Source organism: Mus caroli, chromosome 1 (genome assembly GCF_900094665.2).
Source record: "Mus caroli chromosome 1, CAROLI_EIJ_v1.1, whole genome shotgun sequence".
In the NCBI taxonomy this organism is placed as follows: Eukaryota; Metazoa; Chordata; class Mammalia; order Rodentia; family Muridae; genus Mus; species Mus caroli.
In genome coordinates this window covers 1,583,288-1,598,903 of record NC_034570.1, presented here as the reverse complement: position 1 = coordinate 1,598,903, position 15,616 = coordinate 1,583,288, and the positions used below count along the sequence as shown (strand labels likewise).

Here is a 15,616-nt window from a genome sequence, read left to right as displayed (position 1 = left end):
TCCACTCACCAGAAGTCTTAAGATCCTGTGGCGGGTGTTGTGGGTAGCTGGCGAGTGTCAGCCGACCCTGCGCCCTAGCTGCCCCGGTGCATTTCTGACCGGAAGAGGGGGATGTGCTTCTTTGGGGTTCCAACATAGACTGAAGTATAACAATTCTCTAGGAATCCTCTGGGATTACAGTGCTAGATTCAGATTGCTGAGACATACAGTGGCTTAAACAGCTACTAGATATTTGACCTTTCCATCAAGAGGCTGCCATTGTTGGACTACCCTGACCACAGCCTATAAATCAGTATAATTCTGCCTCTGCCACTCCCAATATGTATACCTTCTGTTAATTCTCTTTCTGTTGTATGCCCGCCTGCAGCCTACTTGAACGGGGTTCACCTGGGAGGTAGGCTGGGGCTGAAAGAGACTTAGATGGTGAGAGATTAATGGAGACCAAGATGTGATTCTGTTCAAGGCCCTCCAGTTTACTAAGAGAGTGTGCTTATAAAAGGGGAAGGCTGGAAGGAGTTACAAAGTTTGGAGCTGAGACAAAAGGATGGACCATCTAGAGACAGCCATATCCAGGGATCCATCCCATAATCAGCCTCCAAACGATGACACCATTGCATTCACTAGCAAGCGTTTGCTGAAAGGACCCTGATATAGCTGTCTCTTGTGAGACTAGGCCGGGGCCTAGCAAACACATAAGTGGATGCTCACAGTCAGCTATTGGATGGATCACAGGGCCCCCAATACAGGAGCTAGAGAAAGTATCCAAGGAGCTAAAGGGATCTGCAACCCTATAGGTGCAACCACATTATGAACTAACCAGTACCCCGGAGCTCTTGACTCTAGCTGCATATGTACCAAAAGATGGCCAAATCAGCCATCACTGGAAAGAGAGGCCCATTGGACATGTAGACTTTATATGCCCCAGTACGGGGGAACGCCAGGGCCAAAAAGTGGGAGTGGGTGGGTAGGGGAGTGGGGGGCAGGGTATGGGGGACTTTTGGGATAGCATTGGAAATGTAATTGAGGAAAATACCTAATAAAAATATTAAAAATAAATAAATAAATAAATAAATAAATAAATAGGGAAGGCCCATCCTCCGCCAGCCCATTCTTGGTGTCTGGAGCCAGCCTGTAGGCGATGTGCAGAATAGGATGTTCCTCTGGAATATCTCAGGGGCTTCTCAGAGGGTAGCAGTGTTTTGGAGAGAGCAGTGGCTGGTGACAGAACAATAGAGCCATCTAGGTTGGAAGGCTCCACCCTAGGTAATCTCCTTCTTAGTGGCAGCAAGGTCAAAGTCTGGATCAGCCTGCTTCAGGGATGAGGGAGGCTACATCTTTCTTTTTCTTCTATGGTTCTTCAGACAGAGTTTCTCTGTATAGTTCTGCCTGTCCTAGAACTCACTCTGTAGACCAGGCTGGCCTTGAATGTAAAGATTCTCCTTCCTCTGCCTCCAAGTCCAAGAATAAAGCCTTGTGCTACCACTATGGAGTCTTAACTCAAAATGTTCAATAGCTGGAGTTACTTTCATGCAGGCATAATGCTTTTGTTCACTGTTAACATTTATCCTTGCATTATTCAAATGTTGCTTTCTCTGCCCATGTATCTTGTTGTAATATGGACATGGCATTGTAACACTTATTCTAAGTATCTCCTGTTTCAAGTTTGTGTAAACATTGCTTCCCATTTATTCCCTGACTTGTCAATAAAAGCTGATCAATCAATGGAACATAGATAGGTCTGGACTTTCACCAACCAGGAGAAGGGGGGTGGGGGGGGAGAGGAGAGGGAGGAGGAGAAGAGGGATTCATCTGGAGGAAGGTGTTCAGGAAAGACATCATGGAAAAATACCTGAAGCCCAGAGAGAAAGACAAATACTAAAAATGCAAGCACCATGGGAATTGTGGCTGGGAGGTAGCCAAAATAGCTTAGACAATTAGAGTAAATTAATAATTGCTGTTATTGTGTTGTAAAGCTTATCAAATAAATCTATATCTCTGTCTCATTTATTCAGGAGCTAGCTGGAGACAAAGAAAAACTGCCTTTTTTTTTTTTTTAAATTGTGTTTATCCTCTCAAGCTTTCCCTCTGGGAACTTGGAAAGCCAGGCCTCCATTATTTGCATTTCTCCTAACATTCTTACCCTTCAAGCTCCCACAGAAAAGCTCACTGAACTTTGACCACTCAATGGCTTTCTTAGCCCAAAGTTCCACATTCCTAAAAGTAACATGGTCAGATCTGTTGCAGAAATACCCTACAATCCTGGAACCAATTTCTGCCTTTGTCAGGGCTACTATTGCTGTTATTTAACACCATGACCAAAGTAACATGGGGAGGGAAAAGTTTATTTAGCTTATCTTTCCACATCACAGTACACCACTCAAAGGACATCAGTACAGGGATTTAGGCAGGCCATAAACATGGAGATAGCAGCTGTTGTAGCAGCCATGGAGATGTGCTACTCCCTGGCTTGCTCAGCCTGCTTTCTTATAGAACCTAGGACCACCAGCCATACCTGCATTGGCATGAACTTTTCCCCACCAATCACTAATTAAGAAAATACTCTACATAGGTGACTACAACTGCATCTTAGAGGCATTTTCTCAACTGAGGTTCCCTCCTCTCTCATGACTCTGGCTTGTGTCAGGTTGATATAAAACTATCCAGCATAAGGTTTTATCTCAAAACAGGCTGCAACAAACCTTTTTTCTGATACAGAATTTCAATATGCTTGGAGAGAAAGAAGGAAAAAACCAGGTGGGAGAACAGATGAAAGTCCTATTAGGCCATAGACCAGCCCCTTTCCTTTCCTAGAAATCAGGTTCTGTCTCCAAGCAGTTCTTCCTCCTCTCTCCCCTTTTCCTACCCTCTTCTTGGATGGGGAATTTGTAACAACGCATATTGTGTTGTTTTGTTGTGTTGGCACAGAAGACAGGCTAAGCTAAATCACATATTTACGAACTTGGCCCATGACTCCGCTGAAATGCTATAAGCATCAGAACCCTTTTATTCTGTGTATTTGGAGGTGCTCTCCCCTCTCTTGAAGATCTCATTGTGGCAGCCTACCACCACGATGCTGTATCTCTTCTAATCTAAAGGGTTGCTTGCCACCTTAAGGGCTCCCCCTCTTAATACAGCTCTTTGACTGTAGTCCATGTCCTCCCGCAAACTTGCTGTATCTTTTTCTTTTACATTTGCTAAGGAGGAGGCTGAGAATAGTTAACTCTTCTTTTTCTTTTTTTATCTGTAGTTCTAAAATGTCACTGATTGATTTATGGGCTTATGACACAGAGTTTCTGTGGGTAGCCCTGGCTGCCCTGGAACTTGCTCTGTAGATCAGACTGTCATCAGACTGAGATATCCACCTGCCTCTGACTCTCCAGTACTGGGATTAAAGGCATGTGCTACCATGCTCAGCTTTTTAACATCTCTTTAGCATGGATATAGTTTCCAAAACTCATTAATTTTTGTAAATTATTAATTTATCATGGTTTCTTAATGTTTTTGTATTTCAGCTAATGAAGGCTGGGCCTTCAGGATCTTTAATTCTATTGCCTAGAACTTCCAGTTTAGCATCCACACAATCAGCAACAAGTTAGGCTCAAACATTCCTCAGTGAAGGAAGTATAAAGCCAATTGGATTTATTTAAAATTTATCATTTCTCTAATGTGTATAAATACAGCTAACAGATATGAAGCATAAAACCAGCTGGAATACAAAATTGGCAGGTTTTTTTTTTCCTTCCTTGAGCTAATATTGGAGGAATCCCAGGAAAAATGTTTGAAAACTAGCAAAGTAAAAGAGAAAATTCTAACTCAAATGAAACAAAAATAAACCCAGTGCTTTGAAACTAAATACACCGAACACAAGTAAAATGGATGCTTGTCTTAGTTTGGGTTTTATTGCTATGAAGGGACACCATGATCAAGGTAGCTCTTATAAAGACAAACATTTAATTGGGGTTGGCTTACAGTTTCAGAGGTTCAACCCATTATCATGGCAGGGATTATGGCATTGTGCGGGAAGACTTGATTCTGTAAGAGCCAAGATTTCTACATCTTTATCCATCCAAAGGCAACAAGAAGGAGGGGCTAGATCACACTGGGCAGATTTGAGCATATATATATATATATGAGACCTCGAATCCCTGCCTCTACAGTAACACACTTCCTCTAACAAGGCTACATCTCTTAATAGTGCCACTTCCCATAGGTCAAGCATATTCAAATCACCACAGTTCTTAACCATAGGTTCCAAAGCCAAGAAAAAAATCTAAACAAATAGCATCCTAACAACTGTCCCAGAATGACCAATGAACCATCCAATAAACCACAAGAAGTTTTAGCCCTAGGAAGAATTCACCAATATCCACATGAAGAGGAAACACCAGACCATTGAACATAAGGAGCCTATGCTGATACCTGGCAGCAATTCATGTGACTTCTTCAGTGAAAGTGGATCGTCCACAGGGCCCATGTTCACACACCAAAAACCGGTCCCACAAAAACTTCAGCTTTGTGTGCAAAGCAATATGAGGTAGTATATTCATGCTTCAATTATGCTAAAAAAAATCAAAAATTAAGCAAAAGTGTTTCAATTTCTTTCTTTCTTTCTTTCTTTCTTTCTTTCTTTCTTTCTTTCTTTCTTTCTTTCTTTCTTTCTTTCTTTCTTTCTTTTTTGGTTTTTTGAGACAGGGTTTCTCTGTGTAGCCCTGGCTCTGTATAGCCCTGGCTGTCCTGGAACTCTCTCTGTAGACCAGGCTGGCCTCAAACTCAGAAATTCGCCTGCCTCTGCCTCCCAAGTGCTGGGATCAAAGGCTTGTGTTACCACGCCCAGCCCAAGTGTTTCAATTTCTAAAGACTGTGGAACTTTTAAAGTTTGTAAATGTTTGTGTTGTGATGTTTATATGAATGTGTGATTTGGGGGATTAACTAGAAAAGAAAGATGTGGTTTAACAGTGTGTTGTTTGTGTATCAAGCTGATGAGTCAGTTGTGCTGGCTAGATTTATGTCAGTTTGACACAAGTTAGAGTCATCAGGGAGGAGGGATGGTCTTCCATTGAGAAAATGCCTCTGTAAGACCAGGCTGTAGGCAAACTCCTACAGCCATCACTGTCAAGCAGTGATTGATGAGGGAGAGTCCAGCCTATTGTGGGTAATGCCACCCATGGACCAGTAGTCCTAGATTCCATAAGAAAACAGGCTGAGCAAGACATGTGGAGCAAGCCAGTGAGCAGCACTCCCAGTCATTGCTTCCTACACTTCCACCCTCTATTCCTCCCACATGACCTGCCCCACTCTAGTCCCTAACCATCACAAATCCACCCTTAAATTTTGCCTTCCCAGGAGATCCATGTGTCCCCCTTAGACCCTTTACTTAATCTCTCAAAAGTCTAACTTGGTTATCATTTACTTAATGGCTAACATCCACTTATAAGTGAATACATATCATATTTATCTTTCTGGTAGTGGATTACCTCACTCAGGATTTTTTTTAAGTTCCATTCATTTGCCCACAAATTTCGTATCATTTTTTAAAAATATGATATGAATAGTAATAGTCCATTGTGCAAATGTACCACATTTTCTTTATCCATTTTTCAGTTGAGGGCCATCTGAGTTGTTTGCAGTTTCTGGCTATTGTTAATAAAGCCACGATGAACTAATCAAACAGGTGTCCTTGTGATAGGATAGAACATCCTTTGGGTATATCCCCAAGAGTGGTATAGCTGGATCTTAAGGTAGATTAATCCCAAAATATCTGAGGAACTACCATATTGATTTCTCTAGTTGCTGTACAAGTTTGCACTACCACAAGAATGGAGGAGTGTTCCCCCTTGCTCTGCATCCTTGCCAGTATGAGCTGCCATGGGAGATCTTTCCATCTTCTGATATCTTCTACAATTTCATACCTCAAAGACCTGAAGTTTTCATCATACAGGTGTTTCACTTACTTGGTTAGAGTTACCCATTGTATTTTTTATTATTTGAAGCTATTGTGAAAGGTGTTTCTCTGATTTCTTTCTCAGGCTGTTTATCATTTGTATATAGGAGAGTTACTTTTTATTTTCTTTTGAGTTAATCTTTTATCCAGCCCTTTTGCTGAAAGTCTTTATCAACTGTAGGAGTTCCCTGGTGGAAATTTTCAGGTCACTTATGCATACCATCATATCACTTGCACATGATACTTTAATTTCGTCCTTTGCAATCCATATCCCTTTGCTCTCCTTCAGTTGTCCTATAGCTTTAGTTAAAACGTCAAGAACTACATCGAAGAGATATGGAGAGCGTGGAAACCTTGTCTTGTTCCCTATTTTAGTGAAATTGCTTTGCATTTCACTCCATTTAACTTAATGTTGCTATAGACTTACTGTAACTTGCCTATATTGTGTTGGGGTATGTCTCTTGTATCCCTAATCTCTTCAGGACTTTTAACATGGAGAGGTGTTGGGTTTTTGTCAAAGTCCTTTTCTGTATCTAATGAGATGATCAAGTGTCTTTTTTGTTTCAGCTTGTTTATGTTGTAGATTATATGTACTGATCTTCATATATTGAACCATCCATGCATCTCTGAGATGAATCCTGTTTGGTCATGATGGATACTCTTTTTGATATGTTCTTAGATTTTGTTTGCAGGCATTTTACTGAGTATTTTTGCATCAATGTTCATAAGAAATATTGGTCTATAATTCTTTTTCTTTGTTGAATCTGTGATTTGGGAATCAGGGTAACTATGGTCTCATACAATGAATTGGCAAATTTTGTGTGATTCTATGTTGTGGAATAATTTGAGGAGTATTGGCATTAACTATTTGAAAATCTGGTAGAATTCTGCCCTAAAACTGTTCGTCCATGGGTATTTTTGTTTGGGAGACTTTTAATGACTGCCTGTATTTCACTAGGGGTTATAGTTCTATTTATATTATTTATCTTGATTTAACTTTGGTAAGTGCTATCTATTGAGAAGATTATTTCTTTTAGATTGTCCAAGTTCATGGAGTACATATCTTTAAACTATGTCTTTATGATTCTCTGGATTTCCCATTTTATTTCTGATTTTTCTTAATTTAGACGTTATCTTTCCATCTTTTAGTTAGTTTTGATAAGGATTTTGATAATCTTATTGATTTTTCTCAAAAGACTAACTCTTGGTGTGATTATTTGTATTGTTCTCTTTGTTTCTTTTTATTGATTCAGCCCTCAGTTTGATACTTCTTACCATCTACTCCTCTTGGATATAGGCTTTTGGTTCTAGAGTTTTCAGGTATGCTGTTAATTTNCTAGTATGAAATCTCTCCAGTTTTGTTATGTAGGAACTTAATGTTATGAACTACTGAATTGGAAATTTTGGTTTCTTTAGAAAGTCAGTTGTGTTCGATGTTGTTTTGCTGGGGCAGACATGTGAAAGAGTGTTTTCCTAAAGCAGATACTTCAGGTGAAAGAATGTTTTGCTAGACCAAGTACGTGAAAGGATGCACATTAACAACACATATGCATTGGTTTGTCCCACATTGCATTGCTGAGCTCCATTTGTTTTGACTCCATAGAAAGAAATGCACCAAAACCAACCAACCAACCAAACAAACAAATTTCCATGGACTCAAGCCTAATTGCAAAATGATGTCAGACTTACATGGAGTTTTGCTAAGACAGACTCATGTGGTAAGGCAAGGCCATGAGAAGATACGTGGTATTTGGAGGGAGTATAAATAGGACTCAACCAACAGTGACAGGGCTTGCGTAGCTAGCTTTGCAACATTTTGATGGTCTTCAGTCTTTGCTTGATCTTCACTTCATTGAGAGAGGCATGGCAGAGAACTTCCCCTGGAGTCCCTGGTGGTTGGTTCTGTTTGCTCCTGATGACCTGTGCAGATTCGGAGGAGGCCTGACTGTTTATGCTAGGTTGTGCCACTGCAGCTGATTTGTGTTTGCTATCCCAACACTACTGAACTGGACTGCTGGTCTATTTGTGAAGTGTCTGGGAGTGGACTGAGCTGCTGCTCTTGATTCCTATGATTTCCTGACGACACAGATTAGATTTGTTCCAAAGAACAATTTCTAAAGAGGTCCACTTCCCCCATATCCTAATAACCGGTCTTTTCCACTACCTCTGGTAGGTGATAGGATAGAAGGGAGGTTAAAGCATTTAAGGACCCTTATTAAAAGCAAATTTTTGAAAAAAAGAATCTAAACTTAAAAACTATCCTCTTAGCACAACTTTCATTGTGTCCCATAAATTTGGGATGCTGTGTAAAAAATGATAAATAAAAGAAAATCATCTATCTATCTATCTATCTATCTATCTATCTATATTGCTGTCTTGACCCATTTTTCATTCAGTTGTGAGTTGTTCAGTTTCCATGAGTTTCTAAGCTTTCAGTTGCTGCTGTTGTTGATAAATAGCTTTAATCCTTGGTGATCTGATAGGATACAGTGGGATAAGTTCATCTTTCTTTTATCGGTTGAAACTTGCTTTGTGACCAGATATGTTTTTTCAATCCTTTACTTGAGGTAATGTCTATCCTTGATACTGAAGTATGTTTCTTGGATGCAGCAGAAGGATCCTGGTTTTGCATCCATTCTGTTAGTGTGTGTCTTTTTAGTGGGGAGCCCAGTTTCTTATTCTCTTATTTTGTTTTTGTTGTTCCTGTCTGTCTGTCTGTCTGTCTGTCTGTCTGTCTGTCTCTGTCTCAATTTGCACAACAAAACCTGATAAGTTACCCTGCACTGTAGCTGGGAGTCAAGCACAGTTGTAGAAGCCCTGAGAGGGGCTGAGTATGGCTGTTTTTTCCTAGAAAAAAATCTTTGCAATTGTGATTATTGGGTTCAGAAAGTGATAAGGCACTCCTTTCTTGAAATTATTGCTAGAAAAAGTAAAAATTTTGTTAGGTCTAAATATATAAGTTGTGTGTAGCCACTCCATTTTTGTTTCTGACTGGTTTTTAAAGGTATAAATAAATATGTTCTGCATTGCATGTCTTGGCTTTAGAGTATTGGCTTGTAAGTTATTGGGTATGATTAGAAATTTGTAACATTGGTAACAGAAAGTTAGCTTAAAACTGGTAACTCAGGTTTGGAGTTATTCTAAACAACATGTGGCATGAGCCAACCCAGAAAAACAGGTCTTTAAAGATACTTCTAAGTTGAGATAATATTTTATGTAATTCTGATCCTAGAAACTAGACTTATAAAGGATAGAATTTAAAACAATGTCTCTTTAATGAGGTATTAAAAGTTGCACTGCCATGCATTCATATGCAGGAACTGGAAGCCAAAAAAGCTTTGTAGCATGGGGGTGATTCACTTGGTGGTTTTGGAGAGACTAGATTGTTGGAGGTTGAGTTTTGCTTCCCAAAGATATGGTTATGCTCTAATATTGCAAAAGAAATTTAAAAATTATAAACTACCAGTGTTCCATTGGCTGCAGTTTGCAGTTCGATCTCAGGCTCAGGATACTGGCCTCCTGCCCCTTTTAAAGGAGATTTCAATGGGAGTTGTCCCCTGTCTGGTATGAGTTATCTAACGGTCCCAATGAACTACTAAAAGCAGCTGGTAGAAATTTTGGAGACTTTGGCAGGAATTCCTTTTATTATACAATTGTCTTAAGAGAATGCTAATGTAGCCTGCCATAAAAAGCAAAGACAGACTTATCTGGATACATTCATTTTTGTACAGAAATTGGACCCTCATACAATCTGGGTCTGGCTATGGCTGCTGCCTTGTGGAGGACTACCATAAACATTTCCATTTGATTTAATGCAAAGCTCAGAGCAACTTCAGTGGAGGCTTGTTGGCATTCCTTTTGTCTTTGTCATACTGACTAGCTCCTAGAAAGGTGTTTACTGGACCTGAATCGCTCAACTTGTTTTAGTTCCCTTATATCCACTACCTTAAGAGTAAGAGAGGACCAGGTGGCTTTGGTTCCTCTGATGTGTACTGGTTTCAATCTATTAGCAGGGCAGTGGTGTGCACGCCTTTAATCCCAGCACTTGGGAGGCAGAGGCAGGTGAATTTCCGAGTTCCAGGACAGCCTGGTCTACAAAGTGAGTTCCAGGACAGCCAGGGCTACACAGAGAAACCCTGTCTCAGAAAAACAAAAAACAAAAAACTTTTACTAATAAGAGATCTAACCTTAAATTACTAGTTGGGAAAAAAAAGGTTTTGAAGGATTAATAGTATTGGGGCTGATATAACAATTATTAGTGAACAAGATTGGCCTTCAACTTGGCCTCTATCTGATACTGTCACTCACCTTCAAGGGATTGGTTTTTCCATTAATCCAAAAATATCTTATAAGATATATAAAGAAGGGTTAATGACACTAGGAACTTGTGGAGGCATTGCAGCCAGGCTTGCTACTCCAGCTGCCATTCCAGGAAATGCATATAGAATTATTATGAATTTGGAAGATGATTGGTTTTATATGATTCCTTTGTGTCTTGATGGTTGTAATAAGTTTACATTTAGTGAGCTTACTTGTAATTTTGAAGAGCCCGTGAAGTGATATTATAAGAAAGCTTTGCCTCAAGGAATGGCTAATAGCCTTACATTATGTTGCTTCAATACAAGAGGTTAGGACTTTGAATCTTTCAGTGTATATTATTCTTTATAAGGATGATATTTAATAGCTGATCCCTCTGAAGGCAGTTATTTACAAGCCTTTGCTCTTATGCAACGAGTTATAAACTTTTGGTGGCGTAGTTGTTGCTCCAGAAAAGATTCAAATGCAATATCTTTTTGAAAATTTGGGGCCTCAGTTATATCCTAAACAAATTCTGACACAGAAAATTCAAGAAAGAAAATATAATTTACTTACTTCAAATTATTTTCAAAGGTTATTAGGAGGTATTAATTGGCTAATTCATCTTAAGCTCACCACAGGAGAACTTAAGCCTCTGTTTGATGTTCTCAAGGAGGGATTAAAATTAACTGGTAAGAGACAAAAAGCTTTGCAGAAACTAGAGGAAGCATTAGCCAACTACAGATACATTATATAGATTATAGATCAATTGGTGGCTGTTTGTGTTATTGCTACTCATGTGCCCACAGCAGTTCTTTGGCAAAAGAGACCATTAACGTGGATTCATCTTTCTCTAAGTAAAGTTTGAATACCCTATTATGAAGCTGTTGCTGTGTTAATACAGAATTGTAGGATAGAGTCATGAAAGTATTTTGGAAAGAATGTCTTAAGAACCTGATGAAATGTTTATTCCTTATTCCAAACAACAATTAAATTGGTTATTGTAAAATACTGATATTTGACCTATTGCATGGCAAACTTTGAAGGAAAATTTGGCAATCATTATCCAAAAGGCAAGTTCTTACAATTTGCCTCTATGCATGCCTTTGTATTTCCTGTAAATCTATGCATGCAGCCAATAAAGTATGCATTTACTGTATTTATAAACAGCTCATCTAATGGAAGGCCGCATTTGTAATTGGACCACATGTTTAGTCTCTTGAGTTCCCGCAGCTTCAGCACAGATTATTGAATTCCGTGCTGTAGCCACTGGTTTTGAAATGTTGAAAAATCAAGCTTTTAATTTGTATACTGATAGCTAATATATAGCTCATGGTTTACAATTGCTTGAAATTGTTCCCTTTTTTAGATAATTCTAATTCTCAAATTTTGCAATTATTTATGCAAATAAAACTGAATTTAAGAGAACGTACTATTCCTTAACTTTATAGGACATTTAAGAGCTCATACTAGATCGCCTGGACAGACATCTTAGGGCAATACCAACAGCAGATTTGTACCCCAGGCAGATTACAGGCCTTACACAGGAACGATTGGCCAAACAATCTCATTCTTTACATCATCAAAATAGTAATAGCTTGAGACAACAATTTGGTATTTCTAGAAAATGTGCAAATCAAATTGTAGACTTGTCCTTGGTGTCCTCAATTTCTACCTGTACCACATAATGGTGTTAATCCTTGAGGACTTATACCTAATCAATTATTGCAAATGGATGGTACTTATATTTCTGATTTTGGAAAATTAAAATATGTACATGTGACTTGATAAATCTTCAGGCTTTTTAGTTGCAAGCCCTGCCTCTGCCTCCCAAGTGCTGGGATTAAAGGCATGTACCATCAGGCCCAGGTTAGCAGTTCAGGTTTTAAATTAAGGGTTTTGATCTATTTTGAATTGAGTTTTGTGCAGAGTTAGAGATACGGATCTACTTTTGCCAGTATTATTTGTTGAATAGGCTTCTCCCCATTGTATCTTTATATCTTTGTCAAACTTTAGATGGTAAGAGCTATTTAGGTTGAGTCCTTTATCCATCTCATTGATTTACATTTCTGTTTTTCACCAGTATAGTGCTGTCTTTGTCATTTTGTCTCTGTAGTACAATTTGAGGTCACTTTTATTATTATTATTTTTTTAAATACCACTAGTGGCACTTTTGCTGCTTAGGATTGTTTTGCTATCTGTAATCTTATGTGTTTCCATATGAATTTTAGGGCTTTTTATTCTTCTTCTTCTTGTTGTGTGTGAAAAGTACCATTTGCAATTGAACATGTTCAGGTATCTCTGTTGTAGAACGTAGAGTCCGTTGGCTGTCTGCCCAGAAGTAGTATTGCACTGAATGTATAGCTTACTTTTGGTAATACTGTCATTTCACAACATTAATTCTACTAGACCAGAAGAATGGAGAGTCTGTTATCTAGTGCCATCTTTAGTTTCTTCCTTTAATGTCTTCACTGCAGAGGCCTTTCAACCTCTTTGGTTAGGCTCATTCCTAGGTAATTTTTCCAAAAATTTTATTAAATTTTCTTATGCATTTGAGTGTTTTGTCTGCATGTATGTCTGTATACCACCCATGTACCTGGTACCCAGAGGCCAAGAAAAGGGTTCCATTCCCCTGAAACTGGAGTAGATACAGTTATGCACCACATGGCTGTTGGGAATTGAACTAGGGTCTCAATCTCATTGGCTTGCATAGATAAAAAGGGGACATGTGGGGTGCACTTCCAGAGTTAATTTGGCTGACTTCTTGCTTGTGATTAATCATGAATGAGTCTGCTAACATGTTTTTGCTTTTAGTTAAGACATGCATTATATCCTGCCAAGTTCCTCTGCTTATACATTTGTCCTTGAGAGACTGTCCAAGCCTGAAGGAAATGGCCTTAGTCAAACATGGATAGTGTGTACCATACACTTACCACATAAGCATTCATGTTCATTGTTTAACTTCCTGGAATTGGTCATGCTTTCTGTTGCTAGCCTTTAAAAGACACTGAGAAAGTAAACCTGCTGCTAGCGGTGGTATTGACCTGCAGCCCTCCCATATCTGTTTCTTCTATCTTCTTTTTGCCTTTTCTATAATCATCCTCATACCCCAAGTCGTGGTTTCCATGTTGACTGTCCAGCAGGCTCTGGCCCCAGGCCCAGATCCATGGTTTTGAGTAGCCCACCCCAAAATCTACCTTATGTGTAACCTGTTGGAACATGTGAAAGGGCTAGCTAGTCCTGCTGATCCAGAGCTGCAGGATCTCAGTGACCTAGGACAATAGCAGGATAACCGAATAGAGTCCCTGTGAGGATCCAATATTGGTGTAGCAGAAGCCAGAGACCTAGAACCAGACCAATGACTCATTGCAATGTACATTTGCAAGTAAGAATGTATGGACAAAAGGGTATACTGTAGGACACACTGTGACACACTACAGCTTCACCATGAGGTTTCCTAAACTTTATTTTTATTTTTTTGGGGGGGGGGTTGCAAGGGCAAAAAGGACGGAGGGATTATGTATCTGGAGTGTATGATGTGAAATTCACAACGAATCAATAAAATAAAAATAAAGGATTATTTGAGTTAGAAACAGCTGCCTATTAAATTGTCTCACCTTCACTATATAACTGATAGAGCTTGGTAGGAGCAATTCTCCCACAAGACAGTGGAATGGAAAAAGAATATAAAAATGAACACATTGTTTTCTATGTTACTTGTATTAAGACAAGTTTTAAAAATCATTTAATTTGGAGAGTTAAATATATGTTTGGCAGTTTAAGTTCATTAGCTTTGAATCCTAGCTATACCATCTGCTGTGACAGCTGGGTCGATCTGATAGGCATAGCCACACCTCACTTCTAGGGTGGTTGTGTATATGAATCTAGTAAGGCTAACTTTAACTCGGTTTCTGGCATACCCACCCCCCATCGTTAACTGCAAGGCACGCTATTAGGTTGAACCTAATTAGACAATTAATTCTAGAGCCAGGCACTGTAACAGTTGAATTACCAGAGTCTCAAAGCTTGAACCTCTTCACATCATTTTGGATTACTCTTCGCTTCATGGGGCCCCACTTTTACCGTACAGCGTGTTCAGTTATTACAGGGCAGAAGAGAACATTTTTCGTTCACAAGATGGTACCCAAGCCAGAGGATAAAGCATGATCTCACAAAAGTTGATGCAGTTTCCCGAAGTAAAAAGCCACTAAGCACGGAAGCTGGAAGACATAGCCTGCCGACGCGGATGCGGTCGCTCTGCAGCACGACAGGGGCGGGGCAGTACGGCGCGCTGCAGCGCGACAGGGGCCGGGCGGAGCCGTAAAGCAACGCGGAGTCTACGCCGCTTCCAGGGCGCCCTTGACAAGACCGTGGGTCATGGCTGGCACGGCGCGCGGCTGCGGGACCAGCCTGGACCTGCTGCGGTCCTTGCCGAGAGTGAGCCTGGCCAACCTGAAGCCCAGTCCTAACTCCAGAAAACGGGTAAACGCTTGGCGGCGGTGCGGGGAGTGCAGGGGCCGCGTCACTCTGGCGATGGACGCGTGTGGGCGCCTGGCTCCCTTCCGCGTGCGCCCAGTATTAAAGGATAAGGATGCTAAGCAGGCAGAGGGCACACACTCGGGAACTGCAGAACGATTCATCCAAAATTGCGTTTAAACTGAACTGCTTAGCAAGTGCCTATCGTCGTTATAAAAATCCCAGTGTTTTTCTACACTCCAGCTGGCCAATGCGCAACCCTGGGTGCAACTAGAAAACTGTTGTGGATCGGCTGGTCGGCTTTTACAGTAACTTAATATACTGCTTATTTTTTTTGGGGGGGTGGGTGGGTTTGACAAATTCAATTAAGGGAAAGATGTTACGGAGTTAGAGAACACCGAAAGACTACCCGACTCTATCCAGTTGTAATTAGCCAATTTTTTTAATGTTATGGTGCAGCCAACCTCAGTTCCCCTTAGGCCCAGGTTAAAGGGGTAGAAGGCGGAGGGCTTTGAAAGGTCGCAATTACTTTATTTCTGTGGAATTTACAGCTACATGAGGAACTTTACCGAAGCAATTAATCATTTCACATCAGTTTTACAATTCTGTGGAGGGGGACAAGTTGCCAGGAGCTTATCTTTTAGGAATTTAGGAAATTAGAATGTGTCCCTAGCAAAAATTGGAGTTTTCCTTAGCCATATGTGATATAATTACATATTTACGATTAATTTAAAAACAAAACATTTAATGTCACTCAAGCCTCGTTTTGGCTGTTTAGTTCTAGGATTTTCTTTTTCCGTTCCAGCTGCTTTTTCCTGAAGACTAAATTTAGGCCCTTAGCTTGTTTGTTCAAGCACACACTATACCACTGAGCTGTAATCCCAAACGGATCCCCCCCCCCCC

At 40.0% G+C, this 15,616-nt stretch overlaps 1 protein-coding gene across 1 annotated transcript in view; it reads left to right on the top strand.

Moving 5' to 3' along the window:
* Nucleotides 1-14,549: 14,549 nt before the first annotated feature.
* Nucleotides 14,550-15,616, top strand: part of Mrpl15 (mitochondrial ribosomal protein L15) — an 8,866-nt gene continuing 7,799 nt past the window's right edge. The window contains exon 1 of the mRNA XM_021162061.2: nucleotides 14,550-14,719. Coding sequence (XP_021017720.1) covers nucleotides 14,615-14,719 — 105 coding nt within the window. The 5' untranslated portion in view covers nucleotides 14,550-14,614. The remainder of the gene's footprint in view (nucleotides 14,720-15,616) is intronic.